Source organism: Fundulus heteroclitus, chromosome 15 (genome assembly GCF_011125445.2).
Source record: "Fundulus heteroclitus isolate FHET01 chromosome 15, MU-UCD_Fhet_4.1, whole genome shotgun sequence".
Lineage (NCBI taxonomy): Eukaryota > Metazoa > Chordata > Actinopteri > Cyprinodontiformes > Fundulidae > Fundulus > Fundulus heteroclitus.
In genome coordinates, this window is record NC_046375.1 from 7,358,756 (window position 1) to 7,378,798 (window position 20,043).

The 20,043-nt window shown below is 40.5% G+C and overlaps 2 protein-coding genes across 9 annotated transcripts in view; one reads left to right on the forward strand and one right to left on the reverse strand.

Moving 5' to 3' along the window:
* Window positions 1-20,043, forward strand: part of gphnb (gephyrin b) — a 137,382-nt gene that overhangs the window by 90,819 nt on the left and 26,520 nt on the right. For 6 of the 8 annotated variants that reach the window (XM_036147293.1, XM_036147294.1, XM_036147295.1 and 3 more), the window contains 2 exons: window positions 6,171-6,212; window positions 11,291-11,365. The exons of the other annotated variants lie outside the window; for them this stretch is intronic. In XM_036147293.1, the coding sequence (XP_036003186.1) occupies window positions 6,171-6,212; window positions 11,291-11,365 (117 nt within the window). The remainder of the gene's footprint in view (window positions 1-6,170; window positions 6,213-11,290; window positions 11,366-20,043) is intronic. 8 annotated transcript variants of the gene reach the window in all.
* Window positions 13,249-17,920, reverse strand: LOC105930739 (red-sensitive opsin). Its single transcript, XM_012869094.3, has 2 exons — window positions 15,446-17,920; window positions 13,249-15,083 (listed from the first exon to the last, which is right to left on the reverse strand). Exons 1-2 carry the CDS (start codon window positions 15,546-15,548, stop codon window positions 14,113-14,115), a joined length of 1,074 nt encoding a protein of 357 aa, XP_012724548.2. The 5' UTR covers window positions 15,549-17,920; the 3' UTR covers window positions 13,249-14,112.

Sequence of the window (20,043 nt, forward strand, 5' to 3'; positions counted from 1 at the left end):
TTGAGAAGACAGGGGGACTGGAAGGGAGTGGGAGGTGGGGATAGGGTGATGAGACAGCAAAGAAGGGACTGTGTGGCTAGCCATGCCTGTGCTGCATGATTTGTCTTTCTGCCTGCCTTTTTGTCCATCTGTATCTGTACGTCCAACTTTAAAGAGGTGCGTGGCTGTTTATCTTAAATAAGACGCAGCCTTGGTCTTGAACCAAGTCATCTCATTAACTATAAAAGTAGCAAAAAAAACGAGAACGGAAGATGTGAGGAGAAAAATGTGCGTTCTGTGACTGAAATGCTCATGGGAAATACACAGAAAGAGCCTCACACGGAGAGGCACAAACACAGACTCCAAGTCAGTCATGCGTGGCTGATTTTTGTCCACAGTGCCGCATGTGCAGTCATGTAGCCCCCCCAACCTTCCTCTTGATCCTCATTTTGGCTGTTTGTTCCCTCGCTGCTCTTGTGCTCTATCGTGCATCCTTCCCAGTCCAGCCTTCCCTTGTTCTCCCTCGCTCTCTTGCTCACTCTTCCTCACCCTCGCGCTCTCTCGCAGTTACCGAGTGTGTAAAATTGCGCATAAGTGTGTTTGTGTGTGCATGTGCCGGGGAGCTTCATTCTGTTTCGACTCCAGGCAGAGGATGGTAAGTAGTGTTGTTCCTTCTGCATATCAGAGAGAATGTTTTACAAGGTTCTGTTTGTGCGTTTTAATGACTGAATGATTTAGTTTTATTTGCCGAGTAGGCACGGAGCTGGATATACCGTGTGTGTGTGTGTGTGTGTGGAGTGTAAATTTAGTGAGCTCTAAATTGTACATGCTCCCGATGAGCCGGAAGAAGGTACACTGACAGGACACGGGTGAGGTTAGGAGGTAAGAGGCTCCCGTTATGGAGCAACAAGGTTGTCGACAAGCTTAAAAGTATCAGTGGGCTGCAGAGTCATGAAGCAGAGGAAGTTGTTGTTGTGCTCCTGCAGTATTAGAAAGTGGCAGACATGGTTACTTAAAATGCCAGGATGAGGAGCGAGGCTAAGGAAGATAATATATTATAGAGGTCCTCCCTAATCAGTGTTGAAGCTAAGCTATCTACTGAACCTTAAAAAGGGTAACAAAAACCACCTCTTGAACCTGGTACTGTCTCCTTGTCCCCTGAGGGGCCATATGCGTTCTGCGAGGCACTACTAAGCTAAGCTGCAGCACTAAATGGAAAAGAGGGCACTGTGGATGAAGACGTGTGAAAACAGCCCTTCCAATTCAGACAGATAGCTGCAGGGAAATCATTGGAAATTGGCTCTTAAGAGCTGCTGTGATCATGCCTTTATTTTTTCTTTTAAATGCTACTTTTTTGGACAAGTTCCTCCAGTGTTTTAAAATGCAGGGTGGAGGGAGCATGTTTACTTTTTACATCAATTTACAAATCAGGGTTAGTCGAGGGCAGACTGCTAACCCAATTCCCGTTCTGCTCATTCATGGCTAATGTGTAAGCAGAGGCAAACGTCAGAAAGAATTGCGCAAAGCAGTTCACATTGTATATTATACAGTGTCGTATACGGCGATGTGAGAGCAAATGTTTTTACAGTAGTGTTACAGTTTTCGATGGGAAATCTTTATAAAAACCAACCAAAAATGTCTTCGTACAAAGAACTTGTGTGCGTGTTTATATGAAATGAGGTTTCCTCTATGATGCAGAGACAAGGCTCATCAGATTACACCCTAGATTTTAACTAACATTGCTGATGTGATCTAGCTAACTATCGAAGAGTGTACTTAGAAGAATGTTGTAACGCAACAGTTGCAAAAACATGTTATGCAATTTAGCATTTCAGTATTTAGTTCACAATCTTCTAAAGCTAATGTGTAAAGTTTTTTTTTTTTAATCTAGATTTTTAAAGCCTTACCAAGATTGCCCCTTTACAGATTTCTTCTGCTTTCACATTTTTGCCACACTTGACGGTTTCTGATCAACAACCAAAATTCAAGGTTTGACAAAGATAACCTGAGTAATTTTTTAATTTTTTTTATGCAGTTTTCCAGATGACATGTGCTTTGGATCATTGTTTTGCTCCAAAACCCAAGTTTGCTAGATCTTCAGATCACAAACTCATGGGGTGGCAATAATCATCCAGGATTTTCCAGTAGAGAGCAGAATTAACGGTATTAATTAAATTAAGTCGTCTAGGTCCTTAAGCCGCAAAGCAGCCCCAGACCATCGCACAACCACCATGCTTGATTCAGTATGATGCTCTTTTTCTGAAATGTTGTTAGTTTACCAGCAGATAAAATGGTCTTCCAAAAAGTTGCAGTCTTGTCTCTCCAGTAAATAGATCATATTTACCAAAGTGTCTCTAGATGAGTTGCTGGTGCACTCTTTTCGTTGGCCACCTTCTCCTTGGAAGGTTGGAGAATACGTATATTTTCACATAAGGTCTATTTTGGATAGCTTTTCCTCTTAATAAATGAAAGTGTGGCAAGAAAAAAAGCAAAAGAGAAGATGTGTGTATGCTTTATACAACCTACCACTAGGACTGCAACCACAACCCTCAGAACATACATTAAAAAAAGTTGTGAAATATAATTTTTCAGCCCAAAGGGGTCTCTTGGGTAGTTTTAGGACAAGGTATGTGCAAAATGAGTGTCAGTGGAGCATCACAGTGTTTTTAAGAATGACAGCTCCATGTTTTGTCTTTCAAAATCTGCCTTGTCCAATCTTTACGTAGCCTAAAGGAAGCTGTTGGGTCTCTTATTAACAAGAGGGACCCCACAGCTTATAAGAAATAGAAGGGAATGGCATATTTCATTTCATATTCAGTGTCAAGGCCTTTTAATATTGGGATCTTTTAGAAAACTGTGAGTTACACAATTATATGTTGAGATATATTCCCAAAGAGACCGGACAAATGTAGCTATGGCCAAAAGTAAGGTTTCTTCTCATCTCCTTTTTTTGTGCTTTGCTATACATTGACCATTTAGGTCAAGCTGCTGAAGGCTTCTAGTCAAAATAATTGCGGTCCTCTGTGTTTGTTCTTGTGTGCAGGTTCTGTTCTAAAGACTTGTGCTGTCAGGTGTTTAAACATAGGCCTTCTTCAACTCACACTCAGTGTTTTACATGTCAGGATCAGGAATCATCTTTTCAACATGCATCTGTGTGTGTGTGTGAAGTTTGCGTGCAGCGTATGTGATATTATATTTGTCTCGACTTACTCACACCCGCTGACTCTGAGAGTTTTGCCTGGAGGGCAGTGGAGGATGGAACCCGAGCGAGAGGGATTTGAATAGCAAGACAGAGAGAGAGACAGCGAGAGAGAAGAACAGTCAGACGCAGAAGAGGAGGAAGACAAAGAGGAAAGGAAAAGCCTCGAACAAAAAAAAAAAAAGAAGGGGGGGGGGCAGGATTAGACTGTCCGAGCAGCTGAACCGAGCGTGCTTGCTCACCACGTGGGCAGCGAGGAAGCGGGGGAGACTGGTGAGCAGCAGAACATGTGCCTGTCAAATCAGCTGTGTCAGCTCTCACTCTCTGCTACCCTGGAAATTCACTCATTATTTCAGCTCATTATTTTTCTATATATGTAGACATGGAGGCAGCCATGAGGGGGCTGTGATGAATGAGACTAAATGAGACAGCCTGTGCTGTTGGTGAGCGTTGTCCGCGCTTTTTCTCCATGAATTCTTGGTGCTCTGGCTTGTGCGTTAATTTAGAAGTCGTTTGAAAGACATTATTCCTTTTTTGCGATTACTTTAAGACACGTAGGTGTGCATTTATTTTGATAACTAACTTTTACGCAACATGAATCTTAAACTTAATGCCACATAGTAGTGATGGGTCGATGAGGCGTCATGAAACGTTTCGACACATCGCAACTCTGTGCCGATACTGTGCCGATACTGTGTCACTGAATACTGACACCTGCTGGACCTTAAAAATCACTACAGGCAACCTGGTTGACAGAGTTAACTGACACTGATTTGATGACCAAGTATACACAATACAATTTAAATCATTGTATGTTGCATTGTATTATTTTATATTTTCATTTGAATTAAACATATATTTGATTTTTTTTTTAGATACAGTCAATAAATAATGTGAAGGAGGATGCTTGTGGACTGGCTTTTTTATTTTTATTTTACAAATGGTTGATCGGGCGCTGTGTTTAGTTACCTGACTGATATCATCTGTTCTGAAATCGGACATGCTGAGTATGACAAAGGGAGGAAAAACTACTCAGAGTAGCAACTTTCTACTCAGTGTAGATCAGCCGTTTTTTTCTGAAACGACGCTCAGAACAAAGACGCACAGCGCAACCCGCCCAACCAAAAAAGCGTTGCAGAACCCATCCATCAGTGGTGCGCTCCAATCAACACCTTGCGCTCACAGAGCGAGACTGTGGTACAACACCATCACACCAGAGTTGCAAAATAGTTAAAAATTAACCATTATTAACCGTTATTTTGTTTACAGTTCAGCTTGGATTTTCTTTACTGCGCAGCATAGCTCTGCTGTGCACGCTGCTGTGCGCGAATGCACACGCGTGCAGCTTAGAGGGAACAGAAACAGTTTGGCGCGTCAGTCAGTTCGAAACAGGTGCTGTATTGGTCACGTGACCGAAACAGTTCCTGTATCGGTCACGTGACTTTTCCGTAGCAATACACACATCGACACGGGTTTCGCTCTATGAGACCGACACATGCGCCGACGCATCGGTGTTGCCGGACCCATCACTACCACATAGTCTGCTTGTAATCTGTCTAGTCTATTTTTCTTATACAGTGTGCTAGAAAAATAGTCATAGACTTTTCTCATCGTGTCACATTACGCAAAACAAATTTCTAATTTATAGGGGTTTAATGTGATGGACCAGCAAAATGGGGAATAATTGCGAAGGATAAGCGGTTTTCAAAATTTATACACAAAAAAGAAAAATGAATTTAGTCCCTTTGAGTTGATACTTAATCGAACCACCTTTCTTTGTGATTACAGCAACTCTTTTGAGCTATGTCTCTGCCGCACATCTAGAGGCTGAAATCTTTGTCCAAGTCTTGCCAATCAGTCTTGGATTTAGGACTGCCTGCCTGCACAACATGCTCACACAGTCTGTCCTGCAGGTAGACGTCCATGGAGACCCCAAGAGGAACCTAGTAGGGGGGGTTCCAGATGAGGAAAATTATGTTACATAGGCTTTGCAGTCTGCCAGCCTGGGAGTTTAAGTGGACAGCTACGTCGTAGCAGGTTTAAGATTGTGCTGAAATTGTTTTATTGTAGTAATATGTTGAAAACAGAGCATCCTTTTTCTTCCACTTTACAATTAGGTCCTAGTTTGCATTGATTTATGAACCCCTGATAAAATAAGTTTAAAAAGGTTTAAAATATATAGATGCTTTTGCAGGGCCCTATTATCCATGCTAGTTTTGTTATCGTTATTTTAACGAGCCACACAGAATACCTCTAACTGTATTACCCAGTGAATCCTGTGCCACCTCCATAGCTGGAAGGTTTTTAGACCAACACAACAACATCTCTGCCAGCACAGACGGCAATGTCCCTGTGCCGTTCTCGTTTTGATGGGTTGCTGGGTTTTTTTTTTTGTTTTGTTTTTTTACTAACTAGCACATGAACTAAATGCAGCACAGCAGCTGTCTTTGACTCGGTAAAGGGTTTTCAGGGAAACGGGTGAAAAACACGATAACTAGCTAATAAACAATCTGATCTGCGTAGCCTCAAGGGATGAAACTGGAATTTGTGTGTAATACAGGCCACTTCTTTTGTTTTATTCCATGTTTGCTTTTAAGTCAGCTTTATGAAGCAGAAGCGTTGATCTTTTCATTCTCAAAATTCAAGCCAAGAGGCAAAACTACATAACGTTTGAACTGTGTGATTATCCTCTGTGAAACCTCTGCTCCAGTTGTTCTGGTGGGGGAATGAATCCCAGTGAGACTCCTACCTGCTGTCCTGACCTTTCTTGTGCTTTCCTGTCCCGTCTTGTCCTGTCATGTCCGTCTTGGCTGCCCAGGCCCATCTACAACAGTCACACAGAGACCCGTCGCACAGACGTCCTGAATGACAGAGGGCGCTCTCTGCTCCCCCCTGTCACTCTCTGTGTGCCTCTGTCCCCTGCTCAGCCCCGCAGCTTTTGGTTCTGTTAAACCTCTTCTCTTCTCCCCTCCTTTCTCTCTCACGGCACCAGGCGCGGCTTCCCTCCTGTTCATCCACCTTAAGCATTGCTGAGGTACTCCTGCCTGCGTTGTGATGCGGCGTAACCGTGGCATCAGTCGTTGCTCCTTCCTCCTTCTACAGCATTCCTGCTTGGCATGACCGCCCCTGTTTTTTTTTTTTTTTTCCTGTCCCTTCTGTCATGTGTTTGTGTGTGTTTGTTTGGTCCTTCCCGCTGTTCCTCTGCATTTCCGTGTGTGCGTTTGTCGTCTTTTTGTTGTTGATTTGGTCTTGCAGTACGACGTGGCCTTCTTCTGGTGATCATTCTGTCTCTAACTCTTGCCTTGTCTCCATCCTCTCCAACCCACCTGAATAACTAAACTTTCATCACTTTGCATTCGCTTAACTGGTCTTTCAACCTCAGAACTGAAGCTGAAAGAGTCTTGTTTTGTGTATCTGAAAGAAAGTGGTGTTGCTTGCACAAACACTGTGCATTTCTTTTCCTCTGTCGCACACACAGGGCTTCACATACTCATCGGCATATAAAAGACTGATTAAAAGCTTTCACAGCACTGATGTTTGCTTGTTACTTTGGTAATGGTGCTGTGGTCCTGATCTGTTGCTGTGAATAATAAAGACTCGAGTTCAGGTGGAAGGGGTAGAATGGGGAGGACATGTTTTCCCTGTGATGCTATAATTCTTTGATTAATTGTAATTAAGCTTAAAATTTATTTTAAAAATATATATTTTTTTCTCCACCACATGTGCTGTTTAGATACTGTTTGTATCTACTATTATTGAAATACCAATATTACCAAAATAGTTTAGTTTAAAAGAAATCCCACCCATTCACCTAAAATCTACTGTTTTTTTAAGATGGCATGAAAAAGAAGTTGCATTTACAGCTCAAAAAGTTGTCAAAAAGTTTTTTATATATGCATAATGGACAAAATTCAATTAAAATGGGGATTTTGTTGAATTATTTAATGTAATGTGGAACGATAATATAACATACAATTTCAATGAATAGAAGAACTGGGTGTTCAAGTTGAAGTTTATTATAAACTGTCTTCAACTACACAGGGTCCAAATTATACATACAGTCTCAAATACATACATTTACCTCTAGTAATGTTTGGTTTAACAACTTTACAAGCTGCAGAAAACTCATATGCTTTTGATGGCAGACAGCAAGCTTTTTGGCATTTAAAAACATCCCACCATGGACGTGCTTCGGTGAAACAGTGGTTAGTGCGCACAGCCCATGTACGGAGGCCTTAGTCCTCGGCTGACCGGGGTTCAAATCCGAACTGTGGTTCTATGCCGCATGTCTCTCCCTCGTACCCCATTTCCTGTCAGCCCACTGCACAAAAAATGAGGTACTAGTGCAATAAAAAGACAACAACAAAAAAACACAACAGACCATTATGATGAACAATAACAGGGAAAGGCAGAGATTGAAGGTACATTAAAAAAGTAAGTCTAAAAACAGAGAACTAAATGAAATACTCAAAAGAACTCACACTGGGTCAAACGCTAGGGGAAAATCGATGCATTTATCAATGCAATTTAAAAACAGGAAGTGAAGAAGCGTGTCTAATGTTGGAAGGGAGATTATTCCAGAGTTTAGTAGGCTTGTGTAAAAAAAAAAGCCAGATCTCTGCTAAGCTTCAAACAGTTTTTCGGTACAACTAAAAGCAGCTGATCAGATGTTCTCTGTGCCTGAGACGGAACGTAAGGTTGAAGTCGGTCAGAGAGATGTAACGGTGCAAGGTCATTGAGGCATTTATAGGTCAACAGGAGAGTTTTTAAATCTCTTCTGTGACCCACAGGGAAGCCAGTGAAGTGAGTGAAATAAAAACTGTTGACTGTGCTCCAACCTACGAACTCCAGTTAAGAGCTGAGCTGCAGCATTCTGCACAAGCTGGTGATGTGAAAGGGAGACATGACTAACCCAAACATAAAATGTATTACAGTAATAAAGTTGGATTGTAGTAAAGGCATGGGGTAGTTTCTCAAGATCCGATCAGGCTTGTAATGACTTAAGTTTAGATATCTGTCTTAACTGGAAGAAGCTTTTCTTTACAACAGAGTTAATCTGCTTATTAAACTTAAACTTAGAGTCTAAGATCATCCCCAGATTTGCAACAGGCCGCTTAAGATATGGCTCAGGAGTGCCAAGGTTCATGAAAAGAGAGTGAGTAGTTATAGCTTGGTCTGTGCACAATCATTTCAGTTTTATATTCATGGCAACATAAACAATTTGAAGCCATCCGAGCCTTAATGCCATCAAGACATTTTAATAGAGGAAGAAATGGAGCAGGGACTGCTAATTGGTTTTAAGGGCAGATAAGTCTGGCAATCATCAGCGTGGCAATGTAAAGACAGACTAGATCCCAAAGGAAGCCGGTATAAAGAAAACAAGCGGCCCAATAATTGAGTTCTGTGGAACACCTCGAATAAGAGGTGCTGAAGTGGGGAAAAAATTACCAACACCGACACAAAAGCGTCTGTCATTCAGGTAAGAATATGAATACTGGTAAGGATGAGAGTAGGAATACTGCGGTGAACAATATCAAAAGCTGCAGTAAGATCCAGGAGTACAAGCATCCCAAACTGGCATGCGTCATTTGCTAAACAGACCCTCACTGAAGCAGCTTCTTTATTGAGTAAATGTTGAAAACCAGACTGGAATATTTCAAAAGTGCCATTCTCATTCAAAAAGGTATTTAACTGAATAAGCTTTTAGGCATAGTTCATAAATTTCTAATTAGGTTGAGGTCAGGCTTCAGATTAGCCTGCTTTATCATTGATGATGGCTACCAAAAGCAAATGGTTTCTCTGCAATTTGCAGATAGACTTTTAACCAAATATTAGTGGAGAGATATATGTAAAAGTTGCATCCTGTGTAGATATAGAAAATCTATAATAAAATCAAAGTTTTGTACCCAATTCTTGCTTTTAAGATAGCTAAAGTTGTGTGTCGTCCCAACATTGCAACCTGAATAAAAAGGGTTCAAATGTAATATGGAAAGCCTATAGCTTTGACCAAAAAAAAACTATTTGTATTTCTACAAATTCTACAAACACTGTCTCCTTACTTAACTTCATATTTTACAGCACCAACCCAAAAAGGGAAAACAAAACTGATTGAAGAGACCCTGAAAACTTACTGGTCTCAAGCCTCTCCCACATGCTATAAGATTCTGCTGAATTTTACTTATGCACACCATAATTTCTGCTTCAAAAAGTTATATTTCAGGTTAGATTTTGGTTAATTTCAGATATTTAAGTGATTTACCCTAAACTAGCTGTTCCCTCCCACCGCCTTGCCAATTGATAACATTTATTAGCAAAGTTACTGAGGTAACTTTAAATCCTACCTGCAAAACACAAATGAAGATAGGGATAAAGACTTTAGTTACAGACAACCTAAATACATTTCAATTAATGTAACCTCTTAATCTACATCTCATCCCAATAATGTTGCACAAGTGCAATAGTTGAGGTAGTTTTAAAGTACAAATACCCTGATTGGAAGTTCTGTGTAGTGCACAAATCTTAGTAAATTGATCTGCAGAATTTACTTGTGTGCTCTCCTTTGTAAAATCTGAGCTGTGGAACAAAAACTCACAAAATACACATTAATCAGAACCAGAACAGAGTCCTGGTAGACATAAAAAAAATGATATAACTGCCTGCTTGTCTCCATTGTTATGACACTGCAATACCTGTATGGATGATAATAATAATAATAATAATAATAATAATAATAATAATAATAATAATAATAATAATAATAATAATAATAATAATGATGATGATGATAATAAATGTATTTATTCAGGTCATTTTATTTAAAGCAGTTTATTGTTATGGTGCCGATTCAGAATAAATGTAATTTTAAAGAGGTTTACAAGAGAAAGTGGTCCAATTATAATCCAGTTATAGAGAATCCAGTTCAGTTCAACTTGTTTTTTTTTTTGTTTAGTCCAATAAAATCCAACACAAACCAATCATACAGTCAGATTCAGATCAAATTCAATAGAGCCCAGGTCAGTTCTTATTACAAAACAATACAATAAAATGTCATTTAATATATAATTTGAGTCTATCTAAGCAAGTCCAGCTGATTGAATTGAGTCATTGACTTGTTCGGTCCCCCGTCATACAATAAAACGCAGATTGATTTTAAGCGTATAGAATAAGATTGAAATATCTTTTATTGTATCTCTGTGGGGCAATTCAGATTTGCCAGCAGCAAAGTGACAGGCAAGTTGAAGCATGCAGATTTACACAAAGGTAAAAAAAAAATATATAAAAACGAAAAAATAGGAATAAGAGACTTCAGTTAGGGCAAATTTACAGCAGAAAACAGTGCTATGCAGGTATTAATAATAGCATACCCAGATTAAAATACATGTAGAACCGAGTAGGATAATTAAATAATTGTTCACATATGCATGTATATTTATGCATAATAAACAACAATATATATATATATATATATATATATATATATATATATATATATATATTAAGTAACAGGACTTCATTTATCAAGTTCGACTGACCAAGTCTAACAAAAACCAGGGACATTGTGATAGTTCCTTCCTGCCATTGTTAACATTGGGCTTGGTTAACTTAATTCATAATTTTATCAGAATAGCTAGTATATTTCAATTACTATATTCCCTCACAGAGAGTTCTTTGGACCAGTTGATTAATGTCTATTTTATCACACACTCTTTGAGACATGAGATCACACTCGCAGCTTGCAACTGAACTGCTGCAGTTCTACATCCATCTTTGACTCCGTCGTGTTTTTTTTAAATTATTTTTTATTTTATGGTGGTTAGCGTGAGATATACGACACTTTGTTTTTGCTCTGAACTTTTTTCTTTGGTCTGCCTGGAGAATCTATGTGTTTGGAGCGTTAGTGGCTATTTTTGTATGTTGTTTGAGTCTGTAAGCACAATGTCCAGACTGTGGGTGGAAATGTGTGGATTGTTTTAAAGGCATCACTAACTGATATTTTATGTCTGAGTGGGTGTGCATGCCATTTCTAGCATAGTGGTGCGTGCGTGCGTGCGTGCGTGCGTGCGTGTGTGTGTGTGGAATTAAGATGAGTGACTATCCTGTGGCTTCCCCCAGGCCTCACGGAGAGAATTCAGGGCTCACCTGGATGAGGTCATCACGCTCAAGTCAAGGTACTCTACCTTGGACCAGGTAAACCCGCTAACCTTCTAGCAACTTCTTACTTACTGGCATGCAGGCCATTGGCTTCCCGCAGAGCACCTAACCACCTAACACAAGTGACATGCATTGCCACTCACACACACACACACACAGCCAGAGAGGCAGAAAGGGAAAAGGGCTTTTTAATCCCATTGGGCTGCAGTGCAGTTTGGCATGTTTTAAAGGAGCATTTTATTAACTATTCTTATGAGGGGAAAATCACCAAAGACATTCAAAAGAGATCTTGCAAAAGTATACAGATCCCTTTCATTTTGCCATGTTACAACCACAAACGTTGGTGTGTTTTAATAGGTTCTTGTGTGACGGACCTCCAGAAAACGGCGCATAATTGTGAAGTGGATAGATTGTTGTTTTTTGTTTTTCGTTTATGAGACTTCTTGTCTGCAAATTCTCGCTCAGATCAAACGGAGAGCATCTGTGAACGGCAAGTTTTAAGTCTTGCCAAAGATTCTCAATTGGATTTAGGTCGGGGCTTTGAATGAGCCATTTTTAGACATGTGTAGTGATTTACCTAAACCGTTCTATTGTAGCGCTGGCTGCATGTTTAGCACCAGTGCTGTAGCAGAAGGTGCATCTCCACCACAGTTTCAAGTCTTTGGCAGTCTCTTAACAGGTTTCCTTCCAGCAGTGCCCTGTATTTATTTCCAGTCCCCAGCATGATGGTGCCACCACCATATTTGTCTATGCTGGATGCTGTATTTAGCATTATTTTTGTGCCACACAGTGTTTTGCATCTGGGGAAGAAAAAATATCTGTCTCATCTGACCAGAGGTACTTTGTCCATTTGCAAGCTGGAGAAACGGACTGAAATTTGGAGTTCTTACGGTTTCTTTAAAAAAAAAAACTTTTTCATGAAGGCCAGATTTGTGAAGTGCATGACTGATTGCCCTGTCAGCAGACTCTCCTGCCTGAGCTGTGGATCTCTTCAGCTCCTCTAGAGTTACAATGGGTCTCATGACTGCTTCTCTGATTAATGATGTCCTTGCCCTGCCTGTCAGTTTAGGTGGGAAGCCATGTTTTAGTTCTGCAGTTGTGCCATACTATGCGTTTGTTCTGTAATGTTCTCCAGCAAACCTCTGTGGCCTTTCATAAAACATTCATATTTATACTGTGGTGAAATTACACACCTAATTCAGGGCAAACAGTAAAAAGGGCCAAGTACAGATCACACTTTTGAGATTTAAAAAAGGGGAATGAAAATAAAAACACGTCATTTCGCTTCCACCTCACAATTGTGCACTTTGTGTGCATTCGTCACATCCAATCTGAATTCATTCCTCTTGAATTGTGGTTGTAGCTGGACAAAATGTGCAGGAACTGAAATTTGAGTGTACTGTTTGCTACTCCTAAGAAATAACTGTGAGTTTCAAATCTGATTTTGAGATGGCAGGTTATAAATAAAGTAGCACCACGTCCAAATACAGAGATGGGTAATAAAAAAATGATAAATATGTTAAAAAAGATTACATATGGATTGTGGCTTTAAATCTGTTTAATTTGAAGAGCAATGACATCCGAAACTTGCTCCCCTATTATCTTGACTCAGATAAAGAGCCATTCAGTGTAATTTGAATTGGTATTGTGGTGATACACATGGCTGCTTCTAAGTTACTGAAATGTAAAGTTGACATGTGTGCCACCACCTCTTAGGATCAACAGCATCTCTCTGAATCATTGCCTGTTTCTCCAGATCTGCACCAGCACTCATTCTTTTTTCATTCATCGTCCATCTGATCATTTGTTAGGCGCGATAATTGCCTGTTGCTGTTTTGTTTCAGTGTGTTTGTGCCTAATACATTAGATATTCAGAGCTGCAAATTCTGTTTTCCACCTTACAGATTTCTTCTTCTCCCTTTTTTGTTTTGCCTCATTTTCACACTTAAATGTTTCAGACCTTTAGAGGAATTTTACTACTAGACAAATACTGTATAGCCACAGTAAAGTCTAATTCTGTATGAATATCACCTATAGAACCTGTCGACAGGAACCTGGATAAGGAAATTCTTAGGAAGCAACGGGTTATCAGCCCTTCTGAATAAATTCATGAACAGTTGAGAAACAAAGTTGTCAGCATCAATCAAAAGGTGTCATCAAAATGGTTACCAAAGCCATTTCTAAGGCTTTAGGACTCCAGCAAACCACGATTAAAGTCGTTATTCACAAATAGAGCAAACATGGCGCTGTGGTGAATCTTCCCACGAGGGGCTGACCTCCCAAAATCACTTCAAGAGGGCATCAAACAACTGATCCATGAGGTCTCAAAAGAACCAGGAATATAATTTACAGCACTACAGACCTCACCTGCCTCTGATCATTTTATTGTTTACAATTCAACAACAAGAAAGGGAGAAAACTGGCATTTGTGGGAGAGTTAAAAGGCAAATGCCACTGATGAAGAAAAAGACCACAAACGCCTGTGATGATCTCCAAGACTTTTGGGGAAATATTCTGTGGACTGTTGATGGAAAATAATTTTTTTAAAGATGTTCATTTTGTTACATCTCGCATGAATTAAACACAAAAAAAAATTTCAATAGAGTTCCTTATATTTTATGTTCATTTAAAAAAAAAACACCAGCCACACATTCGCATATTATACCATCACTTTTTTCAGTTTCTGTCTTTAAATATTTAAAAATCAAACAAGCCAATGACATATGGTTTCTATACACGTCAAAATGTTTTTTTTTTTCTTACAAAACAGCAACCATGAACGTTTATGCAGGAGCCACAGAGGAGACCTCTGTCTTTGACGCGGAGATTTCAGAACCATCATCCGTCTCTTTGCCAAAGAGCCGCATGATGCACGTGCGAAACTGTCGGTTCATGAAGACATAGATGACTGGGTTGTAGATGGTGGCGCTCTTGGCAAAGTATGCAGGCATGGCAGCGGCCAAAGGGTGGAAAGCATATCCGGGGTTGGCTGCGGCAAAGCAGGCGAAAAATGTGTAAGGTCCCCAGCAGACGCAGTAAGCCAAGATCATGACAACGACCATCCGGGAAACTTCCTTCTGCGCATTCTGGGTTGACTCGCATTCTTTCTGCTGCTGAGCAATATCACGGATGGCCAGCCACACCGCCAGGTAGCACAAGATGATGATAGCCAAAGGAATGACGCAGCATGTGATCATGAGGACAATCATGTAGGAGAGGACACCGGGGTCGTCACTTCCACTGAAGACATCAGGTCCACAGGAGGTTTTCAGTCCATGGGGCCAATACCTGCTCCATCCAAAGACGGGAGGAGCACACCACACTGCGGACCAGACCCAGGAGAACGCAATTCCCGCTGTGGCCCATTTGGCATCAAACTTGGTATTTCCAAAAGGTTTACACACAACTATCCATCTCTCCCAAGAGATGATAGTCAGGGACCAAAGTGCAGCTATGCCACAAGTTGATACAACGTAGCCTTCAAAGACGCACATCGGATGTCCCAAAATGAAATATCCATAAAATTGGTTGCACACGCTGATGGTGCTGGCAAAGACTGTCTCTCCGAGATCAGCAATGGCAAGGTTGACCAAGATCCAGTTCAGGGGGTGACGGAGTTTCTTGAACCTTGCTGTGGCTACAATGACCAGGCCGTTGGTGAAGACTGATAAAACGACCACGAAAAACATCCAGACTGTTGAGACATTGTAAACCCATCGAGGAGCGATGTGGTAGTTTGGTCCCTCAAAAGGATCTGGAAGCATAGGTTCACATCACAGAATCACTCACACTGCCTTCTAATTCAGAAAGATTGTCTTTTTTTTTTTTTTATGAAATGTCACGTGTGGTATTATTGCACCTGACATTACAAACGTGTTGCATTTACACACAAATTAATTAGTCTTTAAATCAAAATTAAACCATAATCAAAATGTCCTAAACTTTGCTATAGTTTAGGTTGTACAAGCATTTGTTTTTATGTCAGTGTACAAACAGCAGTACATCTCTGCAGATTGTAAAACTGTACATACTCATTTACAGTTTTTTTTAACACATCAAGCAAGTCCCCGACAACACCAGGTTCAAACACAAAATGAATCGAACTTAGACGGATACCTTTTGTATGATTGCTGTTTGTGTATGCGAAGGCAGAGTCCCTTGTTGTATCTTCATGTTGCTTTCTGGCAGCAAATGCCTGTTTTCTCCATTCTTCTCCCATCCTGATTTTGGAAATAGGTTCTCAGCTTTTGGACCTTCCTCTCGCTGGTAGCCCTCTGGGTTTGCCCAGTACTTAACCTTATACTTCTGCTTATATACCCGCGCCTCACAGACCTCTGATGGGATTACTTTAAAACCAACAAAAGGAGGTCATCCCCCCCATCCGGAACAGAACCCTGGCAGACGACCATAACAGCTTCTACTGCAGGTTTGAAAAGCAGCCGTTCACATATCCCTCCAACTCCTCCACATTTCACACTGACAAAAAAAAAAAAAAGCTCCACTTGCACCAGCCACCACCTTGCTCAGCTCAGACCGCCTGCCTGGACTAAAAGATCTTTTGGGTTGGGGGAAGATGTGAATAAGCTCAAGCAGCGCAGTAAAATCCGGAAAGCTCAAGAACCTGATTGTGTGCCACCCTCCTGCCTGAGAGCTTATGCTGACTGCCGCTGATTTTCACTCCGATCTTTAACAAGTCTTTTACAGCTGTGCGTTACTCCCACTGCAACAAAAGCAAAACCGGTCCCCAAAAACCTGACTATAACCGGATTAAATGGGGTTTTTTTCCCCGCCTCTCACCCTGTGATCATGACATCCTTTTGTGCGACTGATGCTGAACCATACGGAGGACGTCACAGCCCCGCCTGCTTGACCCCTTGCACTTTGCTTACCTGCCGAACATGTTGAAGGATGACGCAGTTGACTTGACCCTACACTTCACCCTGCACCATCTCAAATATCTAGGGCCCCGCTACGCCAGGATCCTTCAGCTCAGCCTTCAACACCGTCGACTCCGATATTCTCAACCAGATGCTTCCACCATCTTCCTGACCGACACGCATCAGCAGGAGAGGCAAGCACCGGTGTCTACATATACTGGACCCACCTGGAGCTTAGCTTGCTCAAACTGTGGAGATTACATTGTAAATACAGGGAACAGGCCCCACACTCCCGTCTTTCACCATCCAGCAACAACGCTGTGCTTCCGGCTCCTTGGAACCACCCTCTTCTCACAGCACCTGAGAAGGTCCTTCCTCAGACAATGTTTTAATGAATCAGGTGTTCAGAGTGGGTCATCAGGACTGACCTTCCCTCCGTCTAAGACTTCTACAAGTCCAAGGTCAGGAGAATATAGATTCACCCCCTCCCTTTTTTTTTTTAGCAAACCAATAAAGCCGATTCTGATCATGAAACTTATATTACACACATGATGTGTCACTTGGCTGAGATGCTCACAGGTAAACCAACATCTGCTTATGACGATAAGATGCAGGGTGCATTTTGGCACTCTCAATACATGTGAGCTTTCAGATTTTATACACACAGGCTCCTAATATAAACTCCCATATTTTTTTATTCTGTGTCCTTTGAATTATTTTGGAATCAATACAAGAAAAAAAAAATCCCTTTCAAATGTTTTGCTCAATCTTTTTTTTTTAATTAGGGCATCCGCCGTTAAACACTCTACCAAGTCTGTGTAAAAGTTGTAATGACTGGCTGTGACGACCCCAGAAATAACGGAGCCGAAACTCTTTCTACTCTTTTGAGAACAAGCAATGATCAGTGCACACTAACTCTCAAATATGAATAAGATTAAAGACAGAAATTGAAAAGGGGTAAAAAAAAAACATCATTTCACACCTTTTTTATTTTCTTATTCCTTTTTACTTTTAACACAGCATTTCTGAGGGGGAATATTATACCTGCAGTGAAACACGGCCGTGGTAGGGTGATGGTTGGGGGCTACTTTGATGTTTCAGGAATTCAGCGACTCAGCCGAAGTAACGGAACAATATATATATTTTTTCTTTTTAGCAGAAAATCCTGAAGGACAATATCAAGCCCTCAGTTTGGGATCTTAAGCCAATGCAAACATTAGTAATGCAACAGGTCAAGGTGGGACAGTGTGTCATGACCTTAAAGAGACCATCAGGTTATGGTCAGATTGGACTGCATAGCTTTTTCTGCTCAGTAAATTTAATGATAATTTAAAAAATTGTCTTTCTTTATTCAGTGTTGACATTAGTCTGATTATTTGAAGCATTTAAGTGTGACATGAAAGTGAAAAGAGAAGAAATGTGTAACTGGGCAAAGACGTTTTCAGTGCACCTTAGGAACGGTTGAATTAACAGAGGAGTGATGTGGAAGACAAAAAGCATTACTTCTTTGCTCATTCCCATTTCTGTTCTCTCTCCAGACAGAAGCTTTTTTTTTTTGCATTAACATTGTGTCATTTTGCGCTGCCCTCTCCCAATCTGACTCCTTGCCCCTTGTTAGCATTTTGCCCTCGGCTTGATTCCATGGGGGCAGGGGCAACCAAAGGCAACTAAAACAACCTTTCCTGTTTCTCCTCACAGTGAATCTAAAAAAAAAAAAAAAAAAAAAAAAAAAAAAAAAACTTTTTTTTTTTTTTTTTTTTGCATAATTTCTCTGACAGCGTCTCTGTTTTGCGCTGATCTCAGCACCACAGCAGTTGCATCTCATCATATCACTGAGATCCTTCTTCACCAGCTGAGCATTGAGCTTATCAACTCCACCCCCCCCCCCCCCCCCCCCCCCCCACCCCACCCAGCTGTAGCTCACCGGCTCTGGGCTGCGTGTCTTGTGAGCAAGGCCACTCTTGCTGCTCTGTAATCATTGCTGCCACCTGCTCCCTGCCACATTGATCTTCCCGACACATCTCCATTCTTAGCATATTGCCATTAGTTAAAGGGTCGAGTTTGTGCGACTCAAATCTTTAGATCCACACAGAAACACACACATGCCGCCCCAGATGCAAAAATTAAATGTTATTCCTCTTTTTTTTTACGTCATATAAAAATATTTCCAAGCTGTTGTTTTTGTGCTTGTCTACTTGAGTAATTATTATCATTGTTGCATCTTTCATATTCATACAGGCCTTTCGCCATCTTCATATGGTGGTCTCTCACTAATAAAGGGGGGAGGGGTATTGCTGCAATGGATAGATTAGACATAATTACAAAAATGTTTGACAGCCCTCTAACTATCAAAAACATAGCAATCTGCTTCTGCACTCACGTTCCTCATATTCTCCTCACTTCCCCACACATCTACCTGTATCTCCTTCAGCGCACTCATATCCATTTGCACACTGTCTTTGCCTATGGCTCACTGATGGTGCTATCTTCTCCACTGAGATGATTTTTTTGTTGTTCTTTTGTTGTTGTTGTTGTTTTTTTCTCCCTAAGCTCTTAATTTTTAAGTTGCTGTGAAAATTTCAGTTATGTTCTGCAAGACAGATGAAGGTCCATAACTATGAAGGTTATGAGGAACTGGATTAGAAAGTAGATTTTTTTTTATTATTGTTCTGATGTGTTTAAACAGAAGAGCAAGGTAGGGAGATTATTATGTGAATTCTACATGTTCACTGCTTTTCGGTCTAGTCTTTGATTGCCACGTTCTGTTTGTGCTTTTAAACCTCTGCAGGTTTGATCTGTGTCTTGCTGTAGCTGTTTTTAGCTGCCTTTTTTTTCCTCCTTCTTCTTCTTTTTATTTATTTTTTCCCTTTTCGTCTTTCTGTATATATGAAAGCGGGGCAGTGGTGGCACAAATATAATTGCCTTGCAAATTTCCAAGGGTTTCTATGGTAAAGATTCTGTGAAAACGACTAGAAATTTAACAAGAGAAGAGCCTAAAATCAGTCAAAATGAATAAATGGAAGAAATTAAATGCAATCTTTGGTCAATAAACAAATGTTTAATTGCAGTGGCATAATCTCACTGCTTTTGTTGTTTGTTGGACAATAGCAGATTTTGATATCGGCACAAGCACTTGCAAAAATGAAAGGTTAACTGATTGTTGGGGTCTGAATAGGTTTTCTATTGCTTTTTTGCATGTTTAGTCAATGGGTAAGGGTGTAAGGCTGTATATGATGGGTGGATATGACGATGATTTCTGATTTGAAATTCTTATTGTCTCTGATAACTTACACAATGACAATGCTATATGTTATATTTTTTGCAGACCTGGCTTCATTGGATGTGTGCATTTTTTATGTATTACATATTTTTTGGGCTGTTTGTGTGAGCAGCGAGGGATGGGGAGCTAAAGTAGGGGTTCTCCCAGGATGTATTGTAATTATTACAAGACCTGTCACAATCTGAGTGGCAGAGGCCCGTTTCTCATAGCCTGTCTTCAAAATGGGAAAGAGACGATAACCTTCATTCAAGCCAAATGCGTGCTGATACTGACAAGTCAGGAAATAGCGACAAGAAAATGGCTACATCACTAAACAAACCTTTAGATCTACATTTGGAGGAGGAGTTGTAAAGTTTAGAATAACTGGAATTGTGACGAACAACACTAGATGATGCCTAAGTTCATCTTACCACCCCATACAATAAAGAAAATGGTACACGAAGTTAAACAAAAATCACCAAAGATCCCTTTTTGTGTAACCGCAGAACGTTCTCAGTTTGAGATTGTGGTACTGTAATAAAATATTTGCGTATTTAAAGCGTTTTACACATCTTTAC